The sequence below is a fragment of the Triturus cristatus genome, chromosome 8 (assembly GCF_964204655.1).
Source record: "Triturus cristatus chromosome 8, aTriCri1.1, whole genome shotgun sequence".
Classification (NCBI taxonomy): domain Eukaryota; kingdom Metazoa; phylum Chordata; class Amphibia; order Caudata; family Salamandridae; genus Triturus; species Triturus cristatus.
The window spans coordinates 1,452,009,868-1,452,024,006 of record NC_140591.1 but is presented as its reverse complement, the minus strand read 5'-3'; the positions used below and the strand labels follow the sequence as shown (position 1 = coordinate 1,452,024,006).

The 14,139-nt window shown below is 42.9% G+C and overlaps 1 protein-coding gene across 3 annotated transcripts in view; it reads right to left on the bottom strand.

Annotated features, from left to right (window-relative positions):
• Window positions 1-14,139, bottom strand: part of ALG8 (ALG8 alpha-1,3-glucosyltransferase) — a 98,456-nt gene that overhangs the window by 20,077 nt on the left and 64,240 nt on the right. For all 3 annotated transcript variants that reach the window (XM_085623243.1, XM_085623242.1, XM_085623244.1), the window contains 3 exons: window positions 11,785-11,905; window positions 10,392-10,531; window positions 7,484-7,623 (listed from right to left, as the gene is read on the bottom strand). In XM_085623243.1, coding sequence (XP_085479369.1) covers window positions 7,484-7,623; window positions 10,392-10,531; window positions 11,785-11,905 — 401 coding nt within the window. The remainder of the gene's footprint in view (window positions 1-7,483; window positions 7,624-10,391; window positions 10,532-11,784; window positions 11,906-14,139) is intronic.

Here is a 14,139-nt window from a genome sequence, read left to right as displayed (position 1 = left end):
ACCACTTTTTCACAATGATCTTGTTGACGAATGGTAGTTTTAAAATAAAATATCTTTTTATTGATTTTAATAATTACACTATATAGTTACTTCCTTTTTGTTGACTTGTGTTACATGCAGTAGTGCAGCAACGAAAGACTTTCAAGGTACAGCATTTCTGCCATTTAAGATCACGGTGTCTTATATTCAATGCATGTTCCCTTCATTGATAGCATCTTTTATGACTATAAGTAAATAATTCAAATACTTTTATTCATGTTCGATTAATAAAAATAAAAATCATTACATGTGGGTAAACAGGATAACGCTATTGCCCATAAAAATAGATAGCCAGTCAGTAAATAAGAGACACTTAAAATGTTTTTTTTTTTAAATCATTAAAATCGTTTTTTTATTGAAATAATAAATGTAGATTTTTTTCCCGTAAAGATAAGACAAAGTGTATAAGTGTAATTTAGGCAGTCCATATAAAGTTATAATGCTCATTGAGTTTAACAGGTGGTGCGTCAGGATACGCATCACGTCAGATATTAATAGGACCTTGATGGTCCTCCGCAGGAGTAACTCTCCTCCTACCTTTAACAATGTTTGCAGTGCTAGGTTGTGTGCAGTGCCGCTTGGATGGTGTTGGTTAATTATTCCAGCCTTGTGAGAGTTTGTGCTGTTTTGTTGCTGAAGCATAAGTCTGATACTTCCCTGCAACGGGAGTCGCCCCTGCAAAATGGAATTATGAGGCGAGTGTGGGCAGCAGCACAGCAGATGTAGACAAGACTCAAGGTGGTAATTGCATAGCCTGCATGATTGCTGCCCATCCCATAATAAATCTTTATTCATTGCAGAAATTTGGCAATTGCAACTTTGAAACAATAGAAAACTATTAACTGTTCCTTCCAAGTCGGTGTCCTTCCATCTCAGTAGTCCAAGATCCCTTCCTGGTGTCTCATTCAAACTGCACCCACCCAGTCTTTCAGTCCTTGTTTAGCGGTCTACTCCCTGTGGTGAGTGTGTCCTGTTGGCTCATATGGTGTTTAAACATTGGTGATTATTTGGGTGTCTCTCCCTCCTGTCTAGAAAGGTTAGCAATGATGGTCGCCCTGTTAGCTGCAATAAGTTCACATCTTAGGTCACGTTGTTCTTCCGCTCGGAATGCGTAACTCTCAGCTGTTTTATAAAGTCCTTTTTCCATCTGTTGTGTGGCAGGCAATCTGGTGACCGCCAGAGCAAGGCGATCGATCGTCAGGCCAGTCCCAGGTCAGTAAATTTAAAGACCACCCTTTTGGCTGGAGTTCTTGGGGAAAAGGCTCAGCAAACATCTCTCTAACGTTTTGAGTCTTGGGTAAATGTAAATTTGATACTTGTATAGCGCACTACTCACCCGCAAGGGTCTCAAGGCGCTTGTACGAATACCGCTGTGGAACCCATCCTGGCTTTCCCTGTGAGGAGTCCACTCCTGGGCACCCCCAAGGTGGAGGCCAGGCATCCTTAGCGTTGTGGGGGCCGTTGTGGAGATTAAGCAAGCTATTGCCCAGAGTTGCAGAGTGGGACTCCATGATTGGAACAGGCACCGAGGCGAGAATGATCAGGTCCGTGGAATTTTTGAGCCCAAGACCCGCCGAGGCGGGGAATTGAACCCTGGTCCCGGGCTAGACCTTTGCATCAGGGTCTGCCGCTCTAATAATTGAGCCACACTTCTCCACGGTGATGTGTGACCTGCTCCAAATCTTGTGTCACTTGGCGCCCGTAGGCAGAGATCGTCGGACAGTGCCACACCAGTGTATGAATCTGACACAGACCATGAATCATCAGTGGCATGACTTGTCGGTGGTTCCTGTTACAACGTTTAATCTGTGTGGTGTAAGGTATGTGGTGTGCAGGTTATTAAGCGGGATACACTTAAATCCGGTATTTTCTAGAAACTTGGCGTGTATGCTGTAGGGCCATTTTCCATTCCCTGGCTATCAGTTCTCGTTCCTACGTGTCCTCCCACTACCATTTGACACGATTTATGGGTGCCATTGCTATTGAGAGGATTGTTTTGCAGAGCCTGGCAACTAGTTTCCTGCTGTTCCTGAACGTGAGCAGTGTCTGGAGGGAGTTGGGCCACTGTGGAACTAATTATAGTGGAGTGATGGGCCAGACGTTGATGAGGTCATTAGGGTCTAGTGTAGGTTTCTTAAGTAGTGGGAGAATCTGGACTGTCTTTAGAGCTTCTGGGAAGCTGCCTTGCGTGAGGGAGGCATTAACACTGGTTAATAGGAGTAAGAGACCCTCTCCAAAGAGAGCTTTGATGCAGCACGATGGCAAGACATAATCTAAATAGGAAATGGCATTGTGGGAATTGAGTATGTCAGTGAGATCTGGGGCTTTGAAGGCTGCCCATTGCGGGATTCTAGAGACAGGGGAGGGTGTAAGAATCAAAGCAGGCTTGGTGTCATAGATGTGGTGTGGGATCTTCTGTATTTTGTCCGCAGAAGAAGAGGTTGATGGCAATGCTCTTCTCTGTGGAGTGAGGAATAAATGTCTGAGAGGTGGTTGATGCAGTGTTTGATTGTATTGAACAGACTTCTGCTTCTGTTGGTGGCTTCACTGATAGTGTTGGTATAGTACTTTGCTTTTGCAGATGTGGTGAGGGGAGGGACTTTACTATCAAGAGATTTTCTGAAGTTCTGCTTTTCTTCCGTTTTCCTTCCCGTATGTAGATGGATCATTTATTTTCAGCAAGATCTCTAAACTACCAGGGTGCTGAAGGCCTTGGCTCGCACTTGCATGTTGTATATGGGACCAACATATTTACATAGCTTTCCAAAAACCTGTTGAAGAGGTGTTGCCTTTGGATGTGGAGTTGACAGGGGCAGAGAGCAGTTCAAGCTCTAGGTTGACTTTGGAGAAGTCTTTGAAGGATCTGAAGGTTTGGTCTTTTCTTTTGTATTGACGTTGGTTTGTTTGTAGGATGCTTAAAATAGAGGTAGGGATGACAAAGTGGTTGGTCCAATCCAGGTGTGAGGGTGGTTAGCACCTCTTGATGATTGCACCAGGACCAATCCAATGTGAGTCAAATAATGAATGGAATGTTAGCACCCCCTGAATCTAATATAGCAAATCCACTTTTGACTTCGGGATGGATAGCTCACAAGAGAATTCTCTTTCATTTGTATTTTTAAGGCCTACTGCCACCAGTCCCCTGCAGGTCAATGCCAAGAACTAAAAGTGTAAACAAAAATTGAAATGCAGAGATATGTCAGTGAATACACAAAGAGCATTAAACACTGTACAACAGAAGCACAAAAGCAAATGAAAAGGAATAAAAAGAGGTCTTAAAACAACCAAGATCTCTTTAAACAGAGAGTAAGATGGCACATTTGAAAACATAGATGCTACTGGAGGTAAGCTTTGGTCAGAATTGTGGTGTGCCGAGGGAACCGTACACTCCAGATGAAGAAATGTCATGATGGTGACCCCACTGATGTTTGGGAAAAAAATCAATAGATATGGGACTATAGCTAATGGCTGAACTGTTATTTATCCTTACTACAATGCCAGCAGCCCTTGTGCAGAGTTGAAGTTGAACTTGAACGCTCAATAAAACAGACTCCCCTACAAGATGACATGCCTTTATTCTGTGGTTAGTGTGGACTAACATTTCGAAATGCTTAAAATGCCTATTTCACTACCCCCATTCTCATATGCAGCTGTAGCAGCTGATGTAGTTTAAAACATTTAGGGCCTCATGTAGGTGGCATACACTTTACCGATTCTAAAATACCGAATCATACCGATTCGGTATTTAAGAATCGGTAAAGTGTATGTAGGTAAAAATTCGGTAAATGTTACCGAATCGGAGTGAGTCGGTAATTACCGAATCGGTATTTACCGATTCGGTAATGAGGCATACCTTCCCATTGAGGGGAAGGTATGCCTCATTACCGAATCGGTAAATACCGATTCGGTAATGGGGGAGCACATGCAAGGGTGGCAGGGTGTCACATTGACACCCTGTTGCACCCCTGATTCGGCCATGTGTGCACATGTGGCACACATACATGCCCTAAGGGCATGTATGTCTGCCACATGTGCACACTTCTAAGCGCTTTTAAATGCTTTTACTCATCCATACTTTATTTACCACCAACTATTAGTTGGTGGTAAATACCGACTCGAAACAACACCCACACAGTCCCCCTACATCCTGATTTCTGTATTCGGAATTTACCGAATCGGTAAAATGACCGAATCGGTAATTTTACCGATTCGGTAAATTCCGAATACAGAAATTCACCCCCTACATACCAAAAGCCAAAATACCGGTCGGTAACGGTATAATTACCGAAAATCGGCCGTTACCGACCGGTATTTGGCTACCTACATGAGGCCCTTAGTAATATATACTTTCCATTTATTCCAGAACAGTAGGCTTCAGCCAGTGCCAACAGAGGCAGACAAGATAGCATGTCTGACGATAATGTTGCAGGAGAGAGGAGAAAAACCATTCCATCAATTACAAGACAAAGGAAGAAAAGTAAAAGAAAATCGTGAAAAGAAATAAAATCATCCACAAAATAAATGTTACTAGTAAATATAGGTTAAGGAATTTTTATTACACAGAAACGACAGTCAAGCTGCACGCATACATAACAGTTTCCCCCAAACAATTCATATTTGAGTCCCTTTGCAAAAACCAATTGTTAGAACTGGCGATTTCTGGTTGGCTAGGGCTTGCGCCAAAGCCAGGCAGAAACCACCACTCTAGTCAGGGCAAGGGAGTTACACGCCAAAGATAACCCCTGCTCACCCCCTTGGTAGCTTGGCAAGAGCAGTCAGGCTTATCTCTGAGGCGGTGTATAAAGCGTTTGCGCGCGCACCCAGCAACAACACTCAAGGCCCACCACAAAGGAAACTCCACACAAGGTATTCTATAAAAATAACCTTTGTATTATACACAACACATCAGATAAAAACACACACTTTACAATGTGCCAACAGGCACGGGCAGAATTTACAAGGGATTATATATACAGGGGACAGGGCCACATAGACCACTGTCAAGAATTAGCACTTTTTGATATTCAGCACTTAGCACCAAATATAAAATTACTGTAGCACAAAAATAACATTTATATAGCACACAACCAGTACTTACTGGTAACAAGAAAGTACCAACTACGCAACCCTAACCACTTTAGGAGACTATCACGCAGGGACTCAGAACCTCCCTAGTACCACCGGTACCAGGGGAACACAACCACCTAAGTATCACAATACCTGGATGGGAAAACACACATTACACATGATGCATAAAACATTCAGAGGTGCAGAACATGGCACATGACGCATAACTCATTCAGAGGTGCCGGGCAGGTGAACACATGACGCATAAAACATTCAGCGGTGCTCTGAAAGAAAACACATGATGCAGAAACTACATTCAGCGGTGTCATAAAAGAAAACACATGATGCATCAGAAATACATTCAGAGGTGCAGGTAGGACATTAGCGAGGAACTCACATAAGCCACCACCTGTGGCAGTCCCTAGGCCAACTGGCCTTGTCAGGGCTAGGGCGCCCTGTGTCCAGTCAAGCTGCGCAGGCTCAAGCGAAAATATCCCCAACCTAAACGTGGCAGCTGCCCACTAAGTGCTGGGCAGCTGTAGGAGTGAGCGTGGCACCACTGTGCCCTTTGAAACAACTCTTGTCGCTCCCGTGGAGCCTCCCTGGGCTCTAAAACAACGAAATGCCCCCTAGAGCCTCAACCGGCTCTGCACTAATAATGTACTGCAACGTTGGAGCCTCACTGGGCTCGTGAACACGTTGGGGCGACCCACTGCCTTCCGGGGCCGCCCTAGTATGCAACCACGGGTGTCCCCCCTTCGTTGGAGCCTCAGCCGGCTCGCAAACTCAGGTGCCTCGTTGGAGCCTCACGGGGCTCGTGGACACTGCTCCCCGCACCCCCAGCACAGGCGCGGAGTCCCCCAGCCCTCTTAACCACTCACCAGGCTGTCTTCAGGGGACTCCCGCGTCGTCTGCTCGCCCTCGGTCCCGGCGGACTCCGGGGCTGCTTCTCTACGCGGAGGGGGCAGGCACCGACAAGGTGCCTCGCGCCCCCCTCCGCACCAGCTCCTGCCGCCGCGCTCCTTTCCTCAGTCCAGTGCGGGGTGGGCTCCCGCCTGGATCGTCACTCTCGAGGTCTGGACCAGCCGCGACGCTTCCGTAGGAGGCGGGGTAGGCTCCCGCCCTCCTTCTATCAGTTCCGGGTGTCCCGGAGGCCCGCCCTCAGCCCGCCTGACTTCCGGTCCGGGCTGCAGCGGTGATTCTTGGCCGTCAGAGGGGTAGGCTCCCTTGCAAGCAAAACGAATAAGCGGGGTGGGCACCTGCCAACGAAATCAAAGCGCACACAGCGCTATAAAGCAAAACAGCGCTCCCAGCGCTATAAAGATAGCAAGTCCAGGGAAGCAGCGCGCACAGCGCTACAAAGTTCAAGGAGCGCTCCCAGGCGCTGCAAATCAGCAAAAAGGTCCAGTAAGAAGTCCTTCAAGAGCAGGGGGGCAACGGCTGGGCCCAGAGCCAGCACACAGGGCCCTCCAGCAGGGAGGCAGTCCCCAGTGGCGGTCTCTCCTGGCGCCCAGCAGCAGCAGGCCCCCCCTCAGATGATCCTGCAAGAGAACACCAAATGAAAGGGGACACAGCCCCTTTTTATACAGTACAAGTCTTTGTCTGAAGGTGCAGGGAAGGAGCGAACCAGTTACATCTGGTTCCTGAGCACTTTGTTTTGGTCAGCCCCTCTCCCTATTCACTGGCAGGCCAGGGTCATCAGACGCACCACAGGGGCCGGAGCCAGCAGTGTGTGGGGAAAGCCCTGTCCTATTCAGGACCCAGGTATACTCCTCCCCAGCCATCAGTATGCTAAAACTCCCATTCACCACTGGGTGACTCCTCCTGTCCCTGGGGATTTCCCTAGTCCGTCACATGACCTCACCAGGCAATCGCCAGACAAGCCACACATTTCATACTGCACACTGAAGTGCCCACTTCTAGAAGTGGCACTTCCACACTAGGTACATGCACGCCGCACACATCATCGCGCAGCATTCACTCACACGAGACCGCACATACCAAACACGGGCCTGCACACCCCACGCATCAGGAACTACCAGGACACATACCTTCCCCCATGCATTCCTATGGGAGGGCAGGCCAACCTCACACCACTCACGCACTTTACCCTGGGACACAGCGGTAAAGTGCGCAGAAGTCAATAAAATCACTAAACTAAGTCACAATATTAAGCAAAAAGTCTCGGGGGTGAACCTGCCAGAAGGGCCGGGTCCAACACCAATAACTAGTGGTACTGGGGACCAGAAAAGATCTGCCTATAAGCAACTGGTGTTAGTGCTGCATGACCAATTTGTTAGTCGGAGAAATGTTAGACTCTCTCGTAGAAATGGATTGCTGTAAAGGGGGAGGAAAAAAGTTGTACTGGGCAGCTTACCTTAGTGGAAGAATGGCAAGTAGAATGGCTTTTTCATGCACATGCCACCCAAACATGAAGGAGCTCAGTGCACACAAAGTAAGACACTGCAGGAACCCACGGGGTCCTCTGGGTCTGAACCAAAGACACCAGAGAGAAGGCTGTACAAACAGGATTAAAATGAAGATCTAATTATCAAGAGAAAAAATGCAGGCAAAGTACTGCTTATATGTAGCAAATAGGTATGATCATTTAAACATTATTTGGGCATATATTGCTTTGCTAAGATTAGGCACATTCCCTCGGTTTTATTTTATTCTCCTTTTTCATGTTCTTTGCTTTGGGCTATTTTATTTCTTCTCTTTGAATGAACCTACTTTTCAAGATTAAATGTGGGTTAATGAAGACAAGACGGATGGTCTTATAGTAATCAAATAGTATTGACGTGAGAAGCATTTTAATCTCAGGTCAGTTTGTTTAATGATAGCACCACTTAACCTCTCTAACCAAGCTCATGTTCTATTTAAATCCTTTGACTGCTAAAACATAATTTATTATAATTTATTATGTTGTGTAGCATTCATTTTTATTTTCAGCACAGTTCATAAATCTGTTAGTGTACTGCCCATAGCAACCGTTAACATGTTATTTTGGTGCATCACTTTCCATATTTATCTTGTTAAGTTGAGGTCTGAAGTTACAAATGTGCCATGAATAGAAAAATAGCAAGATAATCAGGTATGTCAATTATGCATTTAGTGAGCATCCATAAGCAAAGGGAGTTTTTTTAAATGAAAAACAATCGTAGAATAGCGGGAAACATTTTGTGAAAACTACCATAAGTGGTAACATGAAACACAAGTGACTGTGAATGATAAGAAAATAAAGGAATTGTACACAATTCTCTTACTTACATTTTAAGCCTTTCTTACGTTTTAGAGAGTGCTAATATGTTAACAACAGATGACCATGATACATTATGCCAAACGCAATTTGTTTAAATGCTTATCATAATATGCACATCTTAAGATGACAACTGTCCTCATAAATTGTGTTTTTTTTATTAGGAAAACCATGACTTGATTTAGCTTTGTTCATACCTGTAACTCGCCTTTTTAGCATTCTCAACAAAGCTGTAGACATGGGAAACATTCAGGGGCCGATTACGATGTGGCCATGAAAGGCTCCAACCCTTGGTCAGAGCCTTTACGGCCGCATCGTAATGGGCTGGTCGGTTTACTTTACCGCCGCCTCATTACAATGGAGGCGGTCGTAAAGGAAACCTGCCGGTCATTCCGGCTGGCTTCCGACGGGCTTGGATAGCCCAGTGAACCAGTTGGAATCCATCCTGTTATCTCAAGGGCAGGCCTTTCTGCCCTTGAGATTACAATGTCAGGTTTCGGCAGCCTTTCTGTGCCAGCCTTGCCGACGTGGAATATTAAAATGTAGGAATGCGACTGAGCAGTGTTCGGTCACATCCTAAGTGCAACCAGGTGTCAGTCGGTCCCATGACCGATGCGGTGTTGGGCGGAAGTGTTTCCGCCAGACATCATAATGACCCCCTTAGTGTTCCACTTAATAAACTATTACTATGTTTAAGATGATACACATCTTAAAAAGTAAAAGTATGCATGCCTAACATATGTATGTAATTTTCAAAGCAACATAATGCATTTAGAGGTAGACCTTTTGGCAAGTAAAGCATGCATATTCTACACACATTACACAACTATCCCAACCAGGTGGTAAGTTTTTCAAGATCTGGGCTCATTATTTTCCACGGAAGGGGAAAAACGTTAGAAACTGGACCCAGTATTACTGGGTCTGCATGTTATTCCTTGTAACCCCTGTTATCTCATAGGGAGATACTGGCTAGTAGTAGTATATCTCGCCCAGGTATCTCTCTGTTGAGATCATGGTGAAAACGGAAAAATCCCCACAAAGTTGTAACTTTAAGGGAGGAGACGTTGTCTATTGGCTTGATCATCTAACTTTGAAACTGGAGAATTCGATTCAAATCCAAACACACATTTCCTGGTGCATTTAAAAATGTGTAAGGTCTGGTTCTTTTGTAAAGCACTCTAATGCTCTCAGGCTCACACTATAAAAAAAAAGCAAAATAAATATAGATCGCAAAACTGCTTACATTTATAACACTTCGTTGACCATATACATCCAAACAAACTAGGCACAAGAGGCACAGCTAGTACAGCAAAGAGCTGATACCTTGTGGCGCTGCTGAGACTCTCTTCAAAATGCCAATGTTTCCAATTTACATTAAAATGTATATCTTTCTCATGTCCACTTCTCACACCATCATATTTTTTTCATAGCACTGTTCCTGAAGTTCCACATGAAGCGTGATCTTAACAAAAAACATTCTTCATAATATACACCCAAGCATGAACTCACTTAACTACTAAGGAGTGTGTGTGTGTATAGACATTTTTAAACAGGTCATTTCAATGACTTTATTGCTAGGTAATCAAGAAGGCCGTTATCTTCCAGAAATTAATTCAAAATGAAGGGTGCCCCCTTTTCTTCAGGATAGGTGCAAAATGTTTCAACAGGCAGAGTGTGGCGTGAAGAGGTGGCCTTACTATCTTGGATAGGGAAATTTTTACCATACATTTTTGGAGCCTATTCACCTGATCTAAGTGATTATAACTTTTACAGTGGAGACTTGTGGAACTAATAATTTAAATCAGCGAAACCTAGAAGAGCACTCCTCTTTAGGACATTACTGCTTTCTGACTTAAGGATAATCCTATTTGGCATTTATCAGTAGGGCTGGGTACGCAGACATTTTTCATCCCATCTTCAAAAGTACTGAACTCTAGCTAATTCTATGCAATGCAATGCAATATCTGCTCAAATGATTAGCATCAGATCAAAATGTACAAATAAAGAGAAATCCGACAAGGTTTACCAATATAGAGATGAGAGTACAAAGAAGCGTCGCAAATGGAGTCACAGATGGAAGAACGGTGTGCTGAAATTCCTGAACTAAGCCTCCAGTCATGGATGCCTTTGGAATCTTTCCAGGATGAAGCCACATTAGCTTCAAACCTATAGATGAAATATTACATTAAACGTTCAAATGACAATACTTCCAGACCAATAGTAGAATAACAGTTGTGTTCAGGGGATAAAATCATAACTCAGATATGGCATTGTTTATCCTCCCCATTGTATAAATGAATAACAATAATTAAAACGTTTTCCACTTAACCATTATTGATAAACTTTTTTTATATGAATAATGAGAAATGCAGAAATTCATACTACTGTAACTTAACAGAGTAGCAACAGAGTTTCCTTGGATAACCTAGCAAACAGTTATTTTGTTGCATTTACTGCTTCTCTGGATAGTCCCCCAGATTCCCAAGATATTAGACAGCAGAGGTGCCAGTGCAAGGTAATGATATAAACATATGGTTTATCCCTTTCCTAAGCATTTAAAGCATTGCATAAAGTATGAACAGAAAAACAAGGCCTACGCTTTATAAAACCCTGTCATGCTTATTTATGTCACCGACAAGTGGGCAGAAAGTAGTAGTCTTGAGATCTGCATTTCATTTTCGGAATTTTTTTATGGAATGATTTTCTAGATTTTACTAAATGAATACAATAAAGAGGTCAGGCAAATATCCCAAAAATATTATTTTTCTACAATATCTTTTTTTTACTTAACCAATGCTTTCCTCAGATCAGTCGCTATATTTGAGGTTTTCCAGAAACTTTGAGCAAATGTACGAGTTGTTTCTATATGCAGTTTGCATAATCAATGCCTTCGATATATCTATTTTTATGTATTTACAGCACTCGGTATTAGAAGGAATAAGGTACGCACATTCTAAAAATATTGTGAGTCATCTTAGAGTATTAGAACCTTAGGAAAACACTTAGCCAGAGAACATGTCTCTATATATTCAAGTATTTAATTGGAAGACTTGCAATATCCTGATTAAACACAGTTGAGGGTATTTGTTACAGCCCAAAGAAAAACAAAACACCGGGAGCATCTGCCTTGCTCAGCCACCCCTCTTTCCCACTGATCTACTCAACACAGAGTAAACAGTAAAATCCCTAGAATTTTAAATGGCATAATTTGAGTATACACAGTACAATAGTTTCCTTATTTTATGTCTCTCATCACAGCAAGGTCACTATTCTTTTTCATGGAATACAGGAACCTTAATACTGTCATAAAAACCATGCACAGACATTCTAAAACTTCTGATAGAATGCACAATGTTGTGCACTACTTGGAAGTATAAAACATGCGAACAATTTTATAGATATATTTGAAAGAACCATACCAATAACCGACAATGTCTTGTCCAGAGCATTGTACAAAGCCCAGAAATTAGGAGCCCAGTAAGCATGGCAAAGGCCTCTTTTGAAAGGAAATAACCGAGAAAGCACTTGAGGTAGTTGACCCTGATGAAGAAAAACAAGTACATTGAATTATTTCAATTTAAGAAACAATAGTGCAAAGAAATAGTAGTAAGATAAGAGTCAAGAAATCTATTGGATTTTGACTTCAAAGTACACTAATAGAGATTTTGCATTGACTGTACAATGCACTTCTTTTTTCACCAGATTTTTTCACACTCAGTAACTTACTGCTAAAAGCAGGTGTGGGAAAAAGTGCAGTGTTACACATTTTCAAAGTCACATTTTTTAAATTTTTTTTATTTTTTATTTATCGATTGCAAACACTTAGTATATGATACAACAAGAAAAGGAACCATAATTTTCCCCCCATTAAAAACACCCTCCCACCTCGCTACACAATTAAATACCAGCATCTTTAATCAATGGTGCAAACATATTTCATGACAAATTCATACTGTTAATACCAAGAAGGACAGAAAGAGAAAAAACAAAGAAAATATGAACAGATCCATTAGGGACAAACAAAGTGCCGGGGGCCTTATACAAACGCCAGATTAAGGTGCATTGTGTCCAACTTCAACCACTCCTTACTTCTATCCAATCTAATAGTGGACCCCACCTCCTCAGGCCCTTCCTTTTATTACGAATCCCCTTCCTTAAGAAGATTGGCTTATCTAAATTACAGGTAGCCAGCCCCCTGGATAGCCATTGTTGCAACACTGGTGGATTGCTATCTAACCAGGCAGAGGCGATACATAGACGAAAGATGGTCGGAGCAATAAAGACCAACTCTCTACCTCTTTCCGTTCTCTCGTATTCGGATACTCCCAGGAGGATCACTGAAGGGGATAGAATTACCTGAATATTCAATTTGTTTTAAAAAAAAATCAATCATCTGGGTCTTAATGAGAGATAAGGATGAACAAGTGGCAAAAATATGCACGATATCAGCCCCCTGAGTTGACATCTAGGGCGTCGAGTGCCTTTACCATCCCCCATTTAATAATTCTACTTGGAGTATAATATAAATTAAAACATGTTTTATAATATTGAACGTGTATTTTGGACGATATGAATGATGCCTGAGCAAGAAAAAAGGATTCCCGGAAGCAGGCATCTGAGATGGCCAATTTTTTTGCCATCTCTGCGAATGCTTGTCTAAATTGTCCTTCATATGTTTGTTAAGGAGGGAATAGATAAATCCAATTGAGGGTTTGTGTTCAACTAGCAAAGCCTCTACCAGATCGCACTGTTGGAATCCAATCGCCCCTCCGGCCTTGCGAAAAAGAAAATCCCTAACTTGTATTCACTTTAAAAATATCCTTATGACTAACAGCAAATTCATCTCGGATATCTTGAAATGGGTTTATCCCTCTAGTGGAAAAGTAAAGGCCCACCTTGTTTATATTGATCCGAAAAAATTCCTGGGAGGTTTATGTTGTCATTCAGAGGAGTATAGAAATTAATACGACCCAGACTCATCAATTTACGGACTGTAGTCCAGATTTCAAAGGTGTTCCGTAAGGTCTTAAAACGAACACGCTTGAAGTAGCTTAACTCAATTTGCCTCCATATGTTCCCCCACACCCCTTCACCTATCAGTAACTCAAATGGAGAGGGAAAATAGTCAACTCCTACTTGCCACGGTATTTTCTCTTGTAATAAGGGCCCAAGATTCAGTAGGACCGTAGCCCAATAATACAGCATTAGATATGTGAGTCCCCACCCTCCACAATCTTTAGGAGAGTCAAAAATGTCATAGCCCGTCTGGGTTTGGCATAGGCCTAAACAAATCGGCAAATGATTTCATTTACCTTTATGAACCACAAAATCCCTTTCCCTAAGGGAATAGCCCAAACAAAATAAAGACTCTTGGGGAAAAAGATCATTTTAATAACGTTGCATTGATCCACCAGGGATAAATGCAGATTATTTAGCCTTTGCAGATCTGTCTTGGATTTTTCAATCAAAGGCTCAAAATTATCCCCAATAATACGATCCACATCGGCGTGATAGCAACTCCCAAATATGTTGCACTCGTGGCCACCCGTGAATCCTGCCAAGACAACTTATTGTTTACCGAAATTACAGTTTTATCCCTATTTAAAGAGTAGCCCAAGATACGTCCAAATTCCGCTGCTTCTTTCTCGATCTCCACAATTGTGGTAGCAGGCTCGGGCGTAACTAAGGCGATGTCGTCAGCGTAGGCGAGCATTTTGGTACCCCACCCGTTATAGGTCATAGGGGAGATCTTTACATTGGACTCTAGCCTTTGA